This window comes from Poromitra crassiceps (genome assembly GCF_964638095.1).
Source record: "Poromitra crassiceps genome assembly, chromosome: 2".
Taxonomy (NCBI): Eukaryota; Metazoa; Chordata; class Actinopteri; order Beryciformes; family Melamphaidae; genus Poromitra; species Poromitra crassiceps.
This window is the reverse complement of record NC_139624.1, coordinates 83,422,937-83,441,854: the sequence shown is the minus strand read 5'-3', so window position 1 is coordinate 83,441,854 and position 18,918 is coordinate 83,422,937. Positions and strand designations below refer to the sequence as shown.

Here is an 18,918-nt window from a genome sequence, read left to right as displayed (position 1 = left end):
TGATTTGGTTCGCATGCACCCATTTCAGGACCGGTGGGCGCCTTGAGCGCACGATTTTGATTTGGTAGGCCACTGGGGAGAGTTTTCGCATGACCTCGTAGGGTCCTGCCCAGCTGGGGAGGAATTTCTTAGAGACCCCCACGGGCTTGTCGAAAATGAAATAGAAGACTTGGTCACCTACTTCGTACTCACGTTGGGATGCCTTCCTATCGTAGTAGGCCTTGGCTCCCTTGGCGCTAGCCTCCAAGTTTGTCTGGGCCCACGCGAACGTGGACCTGAGGTGGGCCCTCAAGTCGGTTACATACTGGGTTGCTGTGTATGCGGTTGCGACACTGATGTCCTCGGGGTGGTACAGGAGGTGTAGCGGAAGAGTCATTTCGCGTCCTGTCATCATCTCGAAAGGAGTGACCCTCGTAGCGCGGTGCGGTGTGGCCCTGATGGCCATCAACACTAGGGGAAGTTTCACGTCCCAGTCTCTTCCGCTCTCGCTCACGTACTTCTTAAGTATGTGAACGACTGTGCGGTTCGCTCGTTCGACCTGGCCCGAGGATTCGGGGTGGTGGGAGATGTGAAACTTTACCTCTATGCCCAGCAGGTTGCATAGTGACGTTGTCACGGCGGCGGTGAAGTGGGTGCCTCTATCGGAGTCGATAGAGAGGGGAAGACCCCACCGGCTGAACACGTGGTTCAGAAGCAGAAGCGCGGTTGTGACTGCGGTGTCGTTAGTAGCCGGAAGGCATTCGACCCATTTTGTGAACGCGCATGTGACCGAAAGGAGGTACTTGTTACCTCGAGATGACTTCGGTACCGGTCCGACCCAGTCGATCTGGAGGTGGGACCACGGGAACTTCACCCCCCTCTTCTGGAGAGGAGCTCGGTTCAGCGGATGCGACGGCTGAAATTGGCTACACACGAGACACCCTTGGACGTACGCTTTGACGTCGCTGGACATGTGTGGCCAATAGGCGACTTGTCGGATCGTTTCCAGGGTAGCTTTGTACCCTCGGTGTCCTCCGACGGGGAGGTCATGGGCGTGACTCAGCATCACCCCCCTATGGTCGGCGGGTACCACCCATTTTGCGGCTGCCAGCTCGCAGTCTGAGTGGACCAGTAGGTCTCCCTCCATCCTGAGATAGGGGAGTTGGTGGCGGAGAGCTCGAAGCTCCTCTGTGTCGTCTGGGGCTGGTGACCCAGCCTCAGGACTGTTCTCTGAGAGGAGAACAGCCCGTTTGATAGCTCGAATGGCTGGATCTCGCTCTTGCATGTCAGCCAAGTCTGTGTCGTCGGGTTGACGACCTAGGTACACGGCCTGGAGACAGGTCGTGGGAGTGTCTTTCTGACCGCTTGCCTGTTGTCGCGTGATGGCGTTAACGGCGTGGGCCTGTGGGACCGGGAGCCAGTCGTCCTGAAACTCCCAAGGTGTGCCCTGTTCAGCTCCTAGTTTGGCTAGGCGGTCGGCTTCGTCGTTACCGTCCTTGTCAGGTCCTGACGTTTGGGAATGACCTTTGACCTTCTTCCAGTACACGGTCATTCCCTGCTCTGCGACGAGGCGGTCGCACGCCAAGAAAAGCTCAGAATGTTTGACCTCTTTGTTGCGGACATTTTTCATGCCCTTTGCTTTCCACGAGGGGAAGTGTGAGACAAAGCTGTGGCGGGCGTAGTTGGAGTCAGAACATATTACCAGCTGTCTCACGGCCTGCCTGGCGGCCTGCTGGAGTGTAATGAGTACCGCTGCGACTTCCGCATACTGACTGGTTTTAGGGCCGAGTTGGTAGTGATCGGGTTCGGCCATCTTGTGGTTCACCCACACCACGCCCGCGCCGGCCCGGGCTTGGTTCTCGTGATGGAAAGCGCAGCCATCAATGTAGACCTTGGGGAGGCCTGTGCAGGCATTGTCGTCGTGGTAATGGTGGTCGGATGGAAGCGTTGGCGTGGGGGCGAGCGGAGGTTGCATGCTTGCTTCGCTCTCGCACTCGCAGTGTTGACATTCGGACAAGCCCTGCCCCAGTGCCATCTTGTGGTTCTGGGCGTACTTGATCTCGATGTCATAACCCTGTAATGCCATCATCCACGATGCAACGCGACTGTTCGACACGCGTCCTTCCCTCAGCCGTTGGCTGTTCAGGAAGGTGACGGGTTGGTGGCAGGTCTCGATGACCACCTTTTGGCCCCCGATGTAACTGCGGAAGTGTTCCACAGCCCATACGGTGGTTAAGAGGGACTTTTCGCAGTCCGAGAACTTGACCTCGACGTCGTTCAGCGGTCGGCTTGCGTATGCAACGACGCGTCTGTCAGTGTCATATTTCTGTGCCAGAGCGGCACTGAGGCAAAGGGAGGAGAAGCCTGCCTCCAAGAAGAACTCTTTGTCTTTATCCGGATAGGCCAGACAAGGTGCAGTGCACAGTTTCTCCTTCATCAGGAGGAAAGACCGCTGTTGTGGTTCTCCCCACTGAAAGGGGTTGTCTTTCCGAGTGAGCTCCGTGAGGGGTTTTGCGACCTCTGCGTACTCTTCGATGAATTGCCGCGAGTAGTTGCAAACGCCTAAGAAGCTTTGGACCTCTGTTAGGTTGGTGGGGGCTTTGATATCTTGGATGGCCCGAATTCTCCCGGCTTGGGGTTCGATGCCCTCTGCGCCCACTGTCAGACCCACGTACTCGACTTTGGTACGGCACCACTGGCCTTTGGCGACTGCCAATTTGGCCCCAGCGGCAGCAAGTTGGTCAAGCACGTGGTGGATCTCTGCCAAGTGTTCCTGGAAGGTGTGGCTTCGCATCAAGATATCATCCACGTAAATGAGGTTCCCGCGGGCGGCGGCATCGCTCATTGCTTTGTGGAGAAAGATGTTGAACTCAGCGGGGCTGTTTGAATACCCGAAGGGGCACCGATTCCAGGTGTATTGGCGGTTACAGAAAGAGAAGGCCAGTTTGTACTGGTCTGCTGTGTCGACCTTCATGGTCCAGAAACCGTTAGCCACGTCCACCGTGGAGAAGAAGCGGGCTCCCTTTTGCTTAGGGAGCTCCTGGTCCAGGTGGATCATGGGCCAGCGGGAAAGCGGTACCTGTTTGTTCAGTGGTCGATAATCGATCGTCAATCTCCACTTACCGGATGGTTTCAAAACAGGCCAGATAGGCGAGTTGTAGGTAGAGTTACACTCCCTTATGATCTGTTTCTCCAGTAGCTGATCCAGGATCTCTTGAATTGACTCGTACGCGGCTAGTGGGATCCTGTACTGACGTACGAAGGTGGGAGGCGCGTTTGGATCAGTTGGGATGCGGACCGTGTGAAGTTCGGTTACCCCGCAGTCGAGCGCGTCCCTGGAGAAGATCGGCAGGAAATGGTGGAACAACTTTCGTAACTCGTCCCTCTCGTCTTCAGTCGTCAGCGCGTCCGCTTTCGCGATCTGCTGTTCGACTTCAGACTCGAACCCAGGGTAGGGTTCGTCGGGCGGCGGCGGCGTGTGCTCCGGGCCCGGATCGTCAGGCCCGGGCCGGGCCGTGAGGGCATACACGACGAGGTCGCCCTTGTCATTGAGTGACGTGCTATGAACTACTTCGTCGGGGAAGGTTTCGTGACGTGTCACTGTGATCATTTTTGTCGGATACGTGAAAAGGGTTGCGCTGGACGTGTCGTCCCGAGCGAGGGACGCGGGCAGGTCTCCCATGACTGGGACCGTCAGTTCAAAGTCATGAAAAGAGCTGTCGACTAGCATTCCCAGTGGTTGTCGAGCCGGGACTTGGATGGGTGCGTAAGTCAGGTTCTGCACCAAGATGTAGGCTGAACGATTGTCCAGTTCAAGGAACGGAGTGCCGCAGATCGTCAAGTTCATCTCCCAGAAGCGGGGCAGTGGCTGGAAGAATGCCTGTTTGCCGGGTATGGTTTGCCCAGGGCTGATGACCAGGCGGATGGGGACACTCGCGGTTCGAGCCGGGACCGTGACGCGGAACTCGCATATGACCTGACATGCCTGTGGGATGGTTTGCCCTGACGTCATGCGTTCAGGTTCGCAGGTCAATGGGTGGTTCGCGGCGTCGGCCCGGGACCAAAGGATTTGGTTAACTGTGTCCAATTGGGCGCCAAGTCTGACCAGTAGGTCTGCCCCCACGCAGAGTGGGGTTTGAAGCCGGGGCACTACGCTCATGAAGTGTTCTACCCGCTTCCGTCCAATCTGTATCGTGAGGGCGCACACGCCGATTGCCTTAAGAAGGGTCTGAGGTGACTCAGCGGAAAGAAGGCGATGGGTTCGCATGGCGAATGCGGGGAGAAGCAGATCCTGTTTACACAGGTCATCGTACAATCCTTGGCTAATGACGGATTTCTCCGACCACAGAGCCAGGATTGCCTCCGGGACCTCCCTGTCATTCACGCGCACGCCGCCGACCAGGCGGGGGCTGTACAGGTTGGTGTCGGGGTTGACCAGTGAGCATAAGAACGACGGGTGGTCCTGCAGTTGCGGCTGCAGTGGCGGCACGGAGGGTTCACCCGCACGGTGGTTTGCCGGGCGGGGCGTTTCGACCTCCGTGACGACCGTGACTTGGTTGTCTGACACAGGCCGGGGGCCTGTTGTCGCCAGGGGTTTTGGCGTTGGGACCTGGGCCCAAATGCGGTTGCCGTGGCAGTCAATGAGCGGACCCAGCCGGTCCAGGAGATCCTGGCCAATGAGGAGTGGCTCAGTATCAAGGAGACAGATGTGGATAGGGTGGTTCAGAGCCATCCCTTGGAAAGCGACATCAAGACGGGCCCGTTGGATGATGGGGGATCGGTCTTGAGTGTAGCTGGTGATGCTAACATTGCAAGGCTCGATCCGGGGCGATCTATTGGCTGCGAGCATGGCTTTTTGGATTGTCGCGAAGGTGTTGGCGCACATCAAGCTGATTTCGGAGCCTGAGTCTAATAGGGCGAGGGTGCGAATGCACCCTCCTACAAGAACCGGGGTGTAGATGCGGTGGGCGTTTCCCTTGCGGACAAGGTCACCCAGGAAGGTTAGGGAAGACTGGTGAGGAGGAAGTGGAGAAGTGGTGTTGGGGAGCGGTTTGGGTCCCTGAGGTCCCCTCCCCCATTCGACAAAGTAAACTTTGGCAGCGGGTGGAGGCTCTCGGCCTAGTCATGCGGATGGGGGTTTGTGTGGCCCCCCCTTGGGGTCAGCTGGTCTGTCTTTGTCAAGGAGCGATTTTACCGTGTCACTTAAAGCGTTCAGCGCGTCTCGGGTCGACTGGTTGTCCGCGGTTGTTCGCCTATCCCTACCGTCGGTGTCGTCCCCTGACTGGTTCTTATACTGGTCGGGTTTGTACGATTTTTTACCTGACTGGTCCTGGTTCTGCCAGTGCCGTTCCTGACTGGGGTGGTAGGAATTCCCTGATTGGTTCTGTTCCCACTCCTGATTGTGCCACTGCCGTCCCTGATTAGGATGGTGAGCTTTCCCTGACTGGTTCTGTACCCAGTCCTGGTTGTGCCAAGAGCGTCCCTGACTGGGGTGGTAGGAGTTCCCTGGCTGGTTCTGTTCCCACTCTTGGTTCTGCCACTGCCGTCCCTGATTAGGATGGTGAGCTCTCCCTGACTGGTTCTGTACCCAGTCCTGGCCCTGCCAGGAGCGTCCCTGGTTGTTTTTTCCCCCCCTTTCCTGCTTCCTACCCCTACCTCGATGGCTGGGCTGCCTGTCTTTTAAGTGTGAGGGTGCAGGGTGTCGAGGAGCGGTGGGCTTCCGGACCTGGGGCACCTCGTCGCCCTCTAGGGTGAGACGGTCAGGTACTGGCTTCTCTACGCTGTAAACTCCTCTATGCTGGGCTTCCTCTTCCTGAGGATAGTCTCCCATGACTGGGTAGACTTGGGGGGTCTCTAGGTGTTTCCTGGCTGGCTTGGGTCGTGATTCCCATGCCAACTGCGCGTACTGTCGCGTATAGCTCAGTGTGGACTGGAGGAGCCTGCAATGAGTCTCTACACCGGAGCGTATGCTCTCGTGCAGGTTCGACATGTACGTGAGGAGGAACTCCCTATCTCCCTCCCCCCCCCCGACGGGGGGGCCTCTACCCTGGAAGTAGGCTGCTGACAAGCGCCTGAAGTACTCTCTGGGATCTTCATCTACTCTCTGTTTGATGGCTTCGGCGGCCCTTCGCGCGATGATCGGGTCAGAATACTGGCGGTACTCCTGTCGGAGGGCCCGGCAGACGAGTCGGTAGCTCTTTTGAGTCCGACTGGGAAGTACGTCTATGAAATCGCGGACGGTGCTCGTGGTGGTCTTCCAAACCAACCAGAGCCTCTCACGCGTGGTAGGTCGCTCCAGGTTGGTGAGGTAACGACTGACGTCTCGTAGGTACCGATCGATGTTGGCTGCACGGTGCGCCGGGTCAAAGCGTTCTATGTCCCTGGCGAAGGACTCGATTCGCCGATCACGGACATCTCTCTCCCGCGCGGTGAACGCTGGCTCGGAGTCGGATGACGATGAGTCGTTGAGGTCGTCCGCCCATAGGCCACGCCCCATGTGACCCGAGAAGAGGAGGGGCGTCTCTTGGTAGTAGCCTTCGCTCCTCCTACTCTCCTGGCCATGCCGGCGTTGCTCCTCCCGTGGGTGGGAGTCGGCGTGGCGTTCGTCGCGCCAGCGGTCGTCTGCCCGCCGCCCTGTGGGCGGGGGGCAGTCGTCCGGGCGGTCGGTGCGGCGTTCGTGGCCCCAGCGGTCGTCTGCCGGCCGCCCTGCGGGCGGGGGGCAGTCGTCCGGGCGGTCGGTGCGCCAGTGGTCGTCTGCCCGCCGCCCTGTGGGCGGGGGGCAGTCGTCCTGCGGGCGGTCGGTGCGCCAGTGGTCGTCTGCCCGCCGCCCTGTGGGCGGGGGGCAGTCGTCCTGCGGGCGGTCGGTGCGGCGTTCGTGGCCCCAGCGGTCGTCTGCCGCCCGCCCTGCGGGCGGGGGGCAGTCGTCCGGGCGGTCGGTGCGCCAGTGGTCGTCTGCCCGCCGCCCTGTGGGCGGGGGGTAGTCGTCCGGGCGTGGGTGCGGGGGATGGTCGCGCCTGTGTCTATTCCCCCCCTCCTCTGGTGGAGGGGAGACTTCGGTCCTACTCTCCCCGAAGTGTGGTTGCTCCCAGGCGGCCTTACTGTGGCCACTCTCACGGGTTAGCGACCCCCCTTGTTCGTGCCTGCGCGACGGCCTTACAAGCGTGGACTCGTATGGGGGTCGGGGTCCCCTGACCCCGGACTCGGGCATGGCGGGCGTGTCTATGGTATATAGTGAGGGTTCGACCTCACCACCGGGCCCGTGGCGCGATAGCGCAGCAGGTGTCTGGGCAACGTGGGACGAGGATACCTGTGGAGGCGAGATTACCTGTTGCTCCTGGTTATGGACCTGTCGGGGGATGAACGAACATGCAAGCCGGTGGGCTTCATACCTACCCGTTTTCCTTTTCTCCTCCTCGCTCTCTAGGTCCGCCTCTCTCCGGGCGTCTCTCCTTTCCCAAGTATCGATTTCCCTCTCTTGGTCCTCGACTGTTGCTTCCAGACGCGCCTTTTGCGTTTCCAACTCAGCTGCTCGTTCCTGCAGCTGTGCGTTGGTTTTCCTGTAAAAGGTATCTCTGTGGAGGACAAGATAAAGCATCTCTGACAGGATGGTAGCGTCTACCTTACCGTCAAGTTTTATGGCTTTTGCTTTTCCTTCCAACATTTTCTCACATTCTCCTGGTGTGAGCTTCCGCAGATATTCGATCTGTCCATCACTAGGAGGAACCACCGTCATGAGCGTTTCATGTAACAGCTGGTCGGGCGAGGCCGAGTGCTCTGCAGCAGCACTCTGGTCGTTGTGCTGTGACATCTTACCTGCTAGTCAGTGCACTTCTTAAGCTTAGGTGGAGCTCGTACCTGTAGCTTGAATGTCAAATAGCTTGTATTTGAGAGGCAAACGTAAAATAGGCTTGGTCAAACTGTGTTTGCGAAAGTCCTATTGTTGAATTTTAAATATAAGCAGGTTTTAATTCAACTGTCGTTGCCTAATGTTAGGAGTTAGTCGCTATGCAAGCTTGAAATAAGGGGTTCTTAAATCAAAACGATTGAACTGTGTTAGTTGTCTGTGTCAGTCTGAATCTGTGTCAGTCTGAGCGGTGGTAGCTCTGTCTGGCTCCGCTCGTTCTGGTTGGAAGCTGTTTCGGGAGGTTATTAGCATTCAGTGCTTGGCATGCGCTTCAGTGGTTACACGATGCAGTTTAGGTAATTCAGTGTTTCAGTCAAAATTGTGATATTTGTGGTAAACTCTGCCTGAAAGATGCCTCGGGCGGGGCTCCAAATGTTGTGCTCGTTATTTGGGTGAATTTAGTTAGGTAAGATAAAATATTAATAATCCGAAAATTATTAATATTTCATAAAGTTATTAAAATCAAATATGTAATCCTTGGTAAGGATTAACCTAGGGGCACCACCGGCTTAATCACCGGACCTAATCTGAATCACCTTTAGTCTAATCTGAAAGAAGAGTTCTTATATCTTAGACAACAGTTTACCACAATTCCACAAAATCACTCTGAAACAGTTGAATTCTAATAAAAGTTGACAATATTTAATATATGTATAAAATAAAAGAGAGGGATTGGCAATACAGTCAGTGGATTCACGTTGTAACTGAGTTACCATCTAAACATTTCAATGCCTGGTCGGTGAATGTGAGGGAGGGGTATTTATCTGCATCAAAAGTGTAAAACACCGGATGAACACTAGAGGGAGGCAGAGTGTGTGTGTGTGGGGGTGTGTGTGTGTGTGTGCGTGAGGGGTCTGTTCTCAAAATGGCCGACCCGGAAGGACCGACTAGGCACAAGATGGAGGATGCGGGTGTGTGCTTTCGGGCCAAAATGGCGATCGGCCCAAGATGGAGACTAATGGAATGCGTTCTCGGCACAAAATGGCGGTTAGCCGACTAATAGCTATGTGCGTGCGTATTTAGCAAGGAAGGGTCCGTTCACGCGCTTGCGCACGTGCCCGTGGGTGAGAAATAACCGTCTAGATGAAAAACAGGGCCGTGAGGCTCTTACTCCGCCACGATTAGTTAATCGACTTTGAATTGGCGAAACAAGTTCCTCTCAGCTCGTTGGCTATGCTAGATCCACTCGGTGGATCGGTGAAGAGGTAACTGGCTAGCGTCTAAACACTCGGAGTCAGTAATGCATGTATAACCCACAGTCACAGTCAGATATAAACAGTCACAGATTCATTCACAGTATCATATCAGTTAATCATGTACATCTAAAGATATATATATCATCTAACTCTAACAATTCTAAGCCCGGACGTGAGTGATCAATTCAGTCTCTTACTTGGCTTGTTCGTTCAGCTCTGCAAACGCAGATGCAGTGGTTTGTTGCGGTCGGACTCGCAAGGTTTCTCCAGCGGGGAGGAGAGGGGCTCGTGGAGCGGGCGGCCGCTTGTCCCGAAGAGGAAGCCGTGGAGGCCGGAGCGGGGGGTTGAGAATAGGCAGTCGATCTCAGCTGGCCACGCTGAGTTCTTGCATCTGCTGTCGTCTCAGTGGAGGAAAGGGGGAACCTCACAGCTCGCTTCTTCGGGTTGAGGGCGCTCAGGCGATGCGGGTCGGTTTCAGGATATCAGAGCTGGCTTGGCTCTGATATGGAGGTCGTCGGCCTGGTTGCGGCCTGGGCGGCTCGGGTCCGAGCAGGGGGGAAGGGCGGTTTGTCTCGGGACACAAACGTACGTCCTGTTGCGACGATAAGTCACTTAGAACTGAAGTTTTCAGGTTCCAAACCTGTATATGTTTTGGGGTGCAGGGCGTGTCTTTGCTGTGGTTTAGGCACACCGATTGGTTCCCCTTATCTCGCTGCTGTGGGACAAAGGATCGGCTCGCATCCCTGTGGCTTTATCACGGGTGTGGTACTGTATTCAAATTGCCCCAAATGGCCAAGTCTGTGGGGGTTAGGTGCTCCCACTGTTTCCACTAGGACCAGCCAGTATTCAAACAGCATGTCTCCCATTCAATGTCAGTGTTCAAACAACATGTTTTTCATTCAATATCACTGTTCATTCAATATCAATGTTAATTCAATATCAATATCAATACTCCAATATGTCTGGCCCAACAGTGGTTAATAACACATTTTTCTGTGGTCTGACAAACTCAAAACATATATATATTATTTTTCCCCAGGGGCTTTAATGTAATTGATCAAGAATGAGTATTTACTTGTAAAGCCTGACGTTGCTGTTCTGTGTCAGGTCCGGTTTGTCATCAGGAACGGCATCCCTCAGCGACCCGGTTCTCTGGCCTAGCACCGCATTCATGACCTTCATCAGCTCTGGTGAGTCTCCCTCATCTCCTCCCTCCACCACCCCGATCTGAGCACGACCTCCTCTCTCTCTGTCTCGGATGTCCTGGGCCAACAGGACTGCCTGCAGAGAGAGAAGAGGAGGGGAGGAGAGGAGAGGAGAGAAAAGGAGGGGAGAGGAGAGATGAGGAGAGGGGAGAGGAGAGGAGACGAGACGAGACGAGAGGGTAGAGGAGGAGACGAGAGGAGAGGAGAGGAGAAGAGGAGAGAAGTGGTGATTGAAATGTTCCCACCTGAAGTAAACGCTGCCACATGTAGGCTAATGGCAAAATACACAAGTGGAAAAAATTCACACATATATCTGAAACCTACATGTGCTTTGAAGGACTGATATTTAAACCAATCAGAGTGGAGGTGTACCTTGAGCTTCTCTCTCCTGTTGCTCTGGGGGCCGTTCCACTGCACGATGGCTTTGCCCATATCCAGCAGGAAGATATCACCATTGTTAAAGCTGTTCCAGGATACCTCCACCTGGAAACACACACGCACGCACGCACGTTCACATGATGGACACACGGCAAATAGTTTCGTATTCGTCAAGTTGACATTGTTTGCTCTTAAGAAATCAATTAGTAACGTTTAAAGAACGTAACATAAAATCCCAAACAATGCGAACACACCTGAGACAATTGGCACCAATTTTGACAGCTATGACAACACACAAGCTGTGTAACAAATTGCTTTAGGGAGTGGCACCATGAGGCCTGTGACACAGCCAATGGGAGCTAGTGGACAGACTCCAGTAAACCCTATCAATGACTCAGTGAAAGGACAGAAAGGATCAAAGATGGCGGTTTGCCTCTGCATACCTCTGTTGCCGTGACATGCTTCCTGCCTTTGACATGCAGCAACCGCAGAATGTTGTAGACGTTTGTCTCGACGTGGTGGAAGCCTGAAGCCACTCCACCCTTCTTGTAGCTGAGGGAGAGGTCAGGTATTTGTCAGGTGTAGTACAATAGATTACATTATCAAAGTTCAAGTGATAAAACAAACATGCCAGACTAATAGGAGCATACTGTAAATACAAAAGCACCTGGGATCATTTGTCTTTGAATCCTGAAACTGACGTCAACAACAAAAGCAAGAGCACATTGAAAGTTGATCGGTTAATGAAGTGGGCAAAATAAAAGTGTGTTTTTCTTTGAGACGCCTCAGCAAAACAAGTGTCATATGTCGTCATCATTTCATACAGAGGGATTAGTGGAGTAAGCCATGTCTCAGGAGGCTTACTGTGTAGGTGTGTGACTGTGTGTACACATGTGTCTTCATCTGTTTTGCTACCTCACCTCCTCCACAGCCTCTCCCTCTCTCATCCACCTCACCTCCTCCACAGCCTCTCCCTCTCTCATCCACCCCACCTCCTCCACAGCCTCTCCCTCTCTCATCCACCTCACCTCCTCCACAGCCTCTCCCTCTCTCATCCACCCCACCTCCTCCACAGCCTCTCCCTCTCTCATCCACCCCACCTCCTCCACAGCCTCTCCCTCTCTCATCCACCCCACCTCCTCCACAGCCTCTCCCTCTCTCATCCACCCCACCTCCTCCACAGCCTCTCCCTCTCTCATCCACCCCACCTCCTCCACAGCCTCTCCCTCTCTCATCCACCCCACCTCCTCCACAGCCTCTCCCTCTCTCATCCACCCCACCTCCTCCACAGCCTCTCCCTCTGTCATCCACCTCACCTCCTCAACAGCCTCTCCCTCTCTCATCCACCCCACCTCCTCCACAGCCTCTCCCTCTCTCATCCACCCCACCTCCTCCTCCACAGCCTCTCCCTCTCTCATCCACCACACCTCCTCCACAGCCTCTCCCTCTCTCATCCACCCCACCTCCTCCACAGCCTCTCCCTCTCCCATCCACCACACCTCCTCCACAGCCTCTCCCTCTCTCATCCACCCCACCTCCTCCACAGCCTCGCCCTCTCTCATCCACCACACCTCCACAGCCTCTCCCTCTGTCATCCACCTCACCTCCTCAACAGCCTCTCCCTCTCTCATCCACCCCACCTCCTCCACAGCCTCTCCCTCTGTCATCCACCTCCTCCACAGCCTCTCCCTCTGTCATCCACCTCCTCCACAGCCTCTCCCTCTGTCATCCACCCCACCTCCTCCACAGCCTCTCCCTCTGTCATCCACCTCCTCCACAGCCTCTCCCTCTCTCATCCACCTCCTCAACAGCCTCTCCCTTTCTCATCCACCTCCTCAACAGCCTCTCCCTCTCTCATCCACCCCACCTCCTCCACAGCCTCTCCCTCTGTCATCCCCCTCCTCCACAGCCTCTCCCTCTCTCATCCACCCCACCTCCTCCACAGCCTCTCCCTCTCTCATCCACCCCACCTCCTCCACAGCCTCTCCCTCTGTCATCCCCCTCCTCCACAGCCTCTCCCTCTCTCATCCACCCCACCTCCTCCACAGCCTCTCCTCTCTCATCCACCCCACCTCCTCCACAGCCTCTCCCTCTGTCATCCACCTCCTCAACAGTCTCTCCCTCTCTCATCCACCCCACCTCCTCCACAGCCTCTCCTCTCTCATCCACCCCACCTCCTCCACAGCCTCTCCTCTCTCATCCACCCCACCTCCTCCAGAGCCTCTCCCTCTCTCATCCACCACCTCCTCCACAACCTCTCCCTCTCTCATCCACATTCCAGCCCTTTCTTTAACTCACATCAAGCCATTTTTGAAGTAGCTCCTGAAGCGAGACGACTCGCTGCCCTGCACCTCCCTGTGCTGGACAGGACTGCCACCCAGGTATTCATCCAGCTGGGTGACAAAGATGGCCGCCGCACCCTGCTCATCCTGGGAGGAGGCGTTTCCTATCCAGTAGTGGATGTCAGCTGATGAGTTCTGGTTCTGATTTATCTGAAGAGGCATGGGAAAACACACACACACACACACACACACACACACACACACACACACACACACACACACAGACACACACACACATGCACACACACACACACACACACACACGTCACACACACACAGACACACACACACACACCAAAACAACAACAACAAACAACCACACAACTATTAGCACACACAGAACACACTGATACACACACACACACACACACACGCACGCACGCACACACGCGCACGCACGCACGCACGCACGCGCACACACACACACACACACACACACACACACACACACACACACACGCTTGCACACAGACACATAAATCACCCATTTGCCCTTGGGAAATCAGCTGATATTGTACTCACATAAAGAACAATGTAGCAATCTCCCTCAAAGAAGTTGCCAAAGCCTTGGGCTGGAACAGGCACCATCTCCATGTGCTGAAAAGGACAACAACACCAAGCATGCATGTGAAATCCAATTAAAGGGAAAGAAATGCTCAAAAAGTCAGACTTCCTAAAGTAATGCAGTGTGACCAATTACTGTAAAGTGTACACACACATTCTTATGTGTTATTGCATGTTCTTCGGTTAGAGGGTTAACTCACATTGATGGTCCATATCTGCAGGCCTGCCTTCCGGCTGACACTTCGAAATGCATCTATGTTTTCATCAGCCATTCTGTTGAACTGAAACACATACACACACATAAGGCTCGTAATGGTGACTGATATGACTTTCTTCTTCACATGCATTGAACAACATGCATTGTTTGTTCCGTAGTGCATATGACGGACGCAATATTGTATGTACCGGTATCTGATTCATGCAGTATAATAAAACACATTCAAGATAGGTTGTATATAAGATTCAAGATAGGTGAGATGCATTAAAAAACAACATGGCATGATCAAGGGCAGTGAGTAAACCATAGATGACAGGGATCCAATATCAAATCAATGATGCTGATGTACAATATCTGTAGTCTCAAGGACTTTATTATTATGCCCATCCATTATGAAACTTGTGTCAAAAGCTTCCACAGCACGTTTGACAACACGTCAAATTCAATATGAACTCCTCCAAAGTATTTTCAGCGGGTAAATATTGTATGCGGCTTGTGACTTGTGAGACCAAAATCCGCCTCCTGGCTCATCTGTATGAGTTATGTATCTTTTCACTGGAAGCAGATGGCTCTACAATGACGAGCAAACCATTTCAAAAGATTGGATCTGTGACAGCGAGACACCTCTAATCCCACTAATGAGTGTCAGCTTGCCGCCATGGCAACAAACAAGTTCTGCAATCAGTGGTGCTTAACTGCCTCTCGAGATACAACAGCACTGATAAGCAAATACAGGGCATCACTGCCTGTGCAAACAATAAGCTTTAGTGGTGAAACACTGTCTCGCTGGGATGCTGCACTGGTTTCAGCATGTCATGAATGCAAAGCCACGCAGACACAGCAGGATAATCAAATGGCTGTATAATTTGTAGTCGCAGTAATTCTCTAGAGTAGTGGTTCTCAAAGTGGGGCCTAGGACCCCCAGGGGTCCTTGAGGGGGTTCCAGGGGGTCCCCAGCAAAAATGGGGATAATTTATTTCCACTATAATTACATCCATAATTAACATAATGACAGAATGTATGACTATTTTGTTCATGGGTTTCATACACTTTCTTTCTGTAATAAAACATCTAAAAGCAACAATCTTATCAGATGGGGGACCCTGGGACAAAATCGTATCAAATGGGTGTCCATGTTCTAATTTGTGTCAGTTTGAGAACCACTGCTCTAGAGGAGCTTAGCGAAAAGCCACAACACACACCTATATTTTATAGCAAGTATATGGTACAGTGTGATGTCTTAAAATCATATGCAGGGGTAAAAAAAAAAAGACTTGCTGGGCAATATGGCTGCCACAGCAGCTGATTGATGGAGTGGGTGGTGTGAGGTGTGTGATATCCAATCAGTTATACTCTACCCGGATGTTAGCCACACCCTTCATTAATATCATATTCACAGAATCAGATAAGGAGCTGACACACAGAGAGCAAATACAACCAGGCCAAAACTCAAATAAAACAATAGGGCTTGGTCTAAATTGGCAAATCTGACTACAATCTGATTTTCAATAATTTTACAATTTCCTATAATATTTCTGTGATTACTACCCCACAAACTTAGGAGCTAATACTCCAGTATTCCGCTTAATAACAATGTTAAAACTATAGATAGAAATTCTTCCTATGGATAAAAACCTTGAGGTAGCACATTTAACATACTATACTATACTATACTAACAGCTGAACTGGGGTCTCCCTCTGTGAATGTACTGTTCATGATGGAAAATCACCACACTAACTTAATATGCCAGATGGGTCTGTCAGACAGTTGCAGACATAGTTTTGTCTTCACTCTGCTTCTAACCTGTTCGCATGTCAGCATGTTCTGTACATTCTTGGGAGAGCCTTACAGACTACTTCAAATCTCTCCTTCTTCAAAGAATTGTATGAATGCATCTCTGCCTTTAATAAATATATTAGTAAGACAAACCTCTTACTCAAGAACCTTTCTTCAACAGGTACTATTCACATGCCCCAATACCATTTATGTCTTTTGTCATGTTGTCAGGAAGGTTGACTTGACACACCCTACAGGCATGTCTATTCACATCACATCAGACTATTACTACAATAACTGATCTCCCTCAAGGCATCACAATACAGTATCAGACACTTTATGAAAGATTCTACAATCATGTGTCTTGTATGTATTAAACAAAAATCACAACAATGCAAAACTAATCTAAATAAACAAGATCTGATTCTCTTAAACCAATGATGGAATAGTTGGAGGCAGGAGATGGATTAGTTTATACCTGGGGTGGGCAACTGGCGACCTCACTCTGGCCCCTTTTTACAAGGCGGACATTTTTGGTTTGGTTAGGTTGTTAGACCACCCAAATAATAATAAATAATAAAAACACATATTATGTGTTTTAATTTTACTGTACATCCCAGAACATGACGCTAATGGTGTTAGCATTGTCTGTTGCACTGTTTAACGTTAGCATTTGAGCTAACGCTATTGTAACAATCTATATCCAGGATGCACATTGTAAATGCAACATTACTAATCTGATTAATATCACATATTTGGGTGATGTACCCCATCAAATTGCTGTAGCGGGCTGTTTTAAAGCTAGAGCAAAGTTTCTGGTGTCATCTGAATGGAGGAATGACTAAATTTGAATATGAAAAATATAAATTTGGTATAATAAACTTTGATTACCAGTCCTTTTCATCAAATTAGTAGCTATAATTGGGAGTGATGGTGTTACAGTAGGCTACTGGTGGAAGTGCACGGTCACAATCTGGCCCTCTGGTAGCAAGGAATTTTTTGTGTGTGGCTGTCTCTATCATCCAAGTTGCCCATCCCTGGGTTATACATTTATGATCAAAAGTTTGCCCGTTCAATATCCCAGATAAGCTGGGAAATCTAACAAATTGTGTACTTGTGCGAGGGTGTATAGAGTGTGTGTAGCAGGTTATATAGAGTGTGTGTAGCAGGGTGTATAGAGTGTGTGTAGCAGGGTGTATAGAGTGTGTGTAGCAGGGTGTATAGAGTGTGTGTAGCAGGGTGTATAGAGTGTGTGTAGCAGGGTGTATAGAGTGTGGTATAGAGTGTGTGTAGCAGGGTGTATAGAGTGTGTGTAGCAGGGTGTATAGAGTGTGTGTAGCAGGGTGTATAGAGTGTGTGTAGCAGGGTGTATAGTGTGTGTAGCAGGGTGTATAGAGTGTGTGTAGCAGGGTGTATAGTGTGTGTAGCAGGGTGTATAGAGTGTGTGTAGCAGGGTGTGTAGAGTGTGTGTAGCAGGGTGTATAGAGTGTGTGTAGCAGGGTATATAGTGTGTGTAGCAGCGTATATAGAGTGTGTGTAGCAGGGTGTATAGAGTGTGTAGCAGGGTGTGTAGCAGGGTGTATAGTGTGTGTAGCAGGGTGTATAGAGTGTGTAGCAGGGTGTATAGTGTGTGTAGCAGGGTGTATAGTGTGTGTAGCAGGGTGTATAGAGTGTGTAGCAGGGTGTATAGAGTGTGTAGCAGGGTGTAGTGTGTGTAGCAGGGTGTATAGAGTGTGTAGCAGTGTGTAGCAGGGTGTATAGAGTGTGTAGCAAGGTGTGTAGAGTGTTTGTGGCAGGGTGTATAGTGTGTGTAGCAGGGTGTGTAGCAGTGTGTAGCAGGATGTATAGTGTGTGTAGCAGGGTGTATAGAGTGTGTAGCAGGGTGTATAGAGTGTGTGTAGCAGGGTGTATAGAGTGTGTAGCAGGGTGTAGCAGGGTGTATATTGTGTGTAGCAGGGTGTATAGTGTGTGTAGCAGGGTGTATAGAGTGTGTAGCAGAGTGTATGGTGTATAGTGTGTGTAGCAGGGTGTATAGAGTGTGTGTACCAGGGTGTATAGAGTGTGTGTAGCAGGGTGTGTAGTGTGTGTGTAGCAGGGTGTATAGAGTGTTTAGCAGGGTGTATAGAGTGTGTGTAGCAGGGTGTATAGAGTGTGTGTAGCAGGGTGTATAGAGTGTGTGTAGGGTGTGTAGTGTGTGTGTAGCAGGGTGTATAGAGTGTGTGTAGCAGGGTGTATAGAGTGTGTAGCAGGGTGTATAGTGTGTGTAGCAGGGTGTATATTGTGTGTAGCAGGGTGTATAGTGTGTGTAGCAGGGTGTATAGAGTGTGTGTAGCAGGGTGTATAGAGTGTGTGTAGCAGGGTGTATAGAGTGTTTAGCAGGGTGTGTAGTGTGTGTGTAGCAGGGTGTATAGAGTGTTTAGCAGGGTGTGTAGTGTGTGTGTAGCAGGGTGTATAGTTGAAAGAGTTGGTGTGCTCTGCAATCTGATCCTGGTTAAAACAAATAGGGAGCAAACACTTGAGCAAATAATTTGTGAAGTACCAAATTGAGGATAGAGCATCAATGCTTACTCTGACAGGAAAGACTGGTTTCACATCAGTTCAACTGTGCTGTCCATTGACTCAGCAGGCACAATGAGCTTTGTTAATACCTTAAATACATCCTGGGAACTCTAAGACACTCAACTACCACATTTACCACACATGAAGGTTATTATCAGTGTTATAATTATTATAATTATATATTATAGGATATTATAAATAATTTATCTCCAGCTCGCATGAAGCTCTGCAGTCAACTGCAATTTATTTAACAGTGGAAAAGGCTTAACATGGTGTAAAGTCAGTTTAAAAAACACACATTCCAACTTGAGCAGTGACTGCGATGTTATTCTTCACAAAGTAATTCAATCAATGGAAAGAGTGGTATTCAACAAGCTAGAAATAAAGTAATCATGTCACAAAATAGTGGATCTTACCGTGCGTAGACGTGGGAGGCAGGTAGGCGATGGTGTCTCCTGCTAGTTGTGGAGGTAGATTAGTGAGATGAATGATGTCTTTATGTAATAAGAGTGAAAAAGTATCAACTGCTCTGTGCCTATGAGCAGGCTTCTGTTTGTGAGCGTGAGTGTGTGTGAGCGTGTGTGTGTGTGTGTGTGTATTTGACTCCTGGCCCCACCCCACAGGTTTGAACACACCTGCAATTTCCTGTCTCACAAATACCATACGCTCACTACTTTCTTTCTCATTCGTTTTCTCACATTGTTACCCAAAAGGGGGGGAAAGAAAAAAGAAAAAGCAGACACTGGATACATGAACATGGAGACTTTGCCTCGACTACAGGCTTTGTAAAGTTCAATA

General features: G+C 51.4%; 1 protein-coding gene across 1 annotated transcript in view; it reads right to left on the bottom strand.

Annotated features, from left to right (window-relative positions):
- Positions 1–18,677, bottom strand: part of vill (villin-like) — a 31,013-nt gene extending 12,336 nt beyond the window's left edge. Inside the window, exons 1-7 of the mRNA XM_083655007.1 lie at positions 18,537–18,677; positions 13,768–13,848; positions 13,526–13,600; positions 12,960–13,153; positions 11,105–11,213; positions 10,656–10,766; positions 10,154–10,359 (exon numbers count right to left, since the gene is read on the bottom strand). Of these exons, the coding sequence (XP_083511133.1) occupies positions 10,154–10,359; positions 10,656–10,766; positions 11,105–11,213; positions 12,960–13,153; positions 13,526–13,600; positions 13,768–13,839 (767 nt within the window). The 5' untranslated portion in view covers positions 13,840–13,848; positions 18,537–18,677. The remainder of the gene's footprint in view (positions 1–10,153; positions 10,360–10,655; positions 10,767–11,104; positions 11,214–12,959; positions 13,154–13,525; positions 13,601–13,767; positions 13,849–18,536) is intronic.
- Between the last annotated feature and the right edge of the window lie 241 nt (positions 18,678–18,918).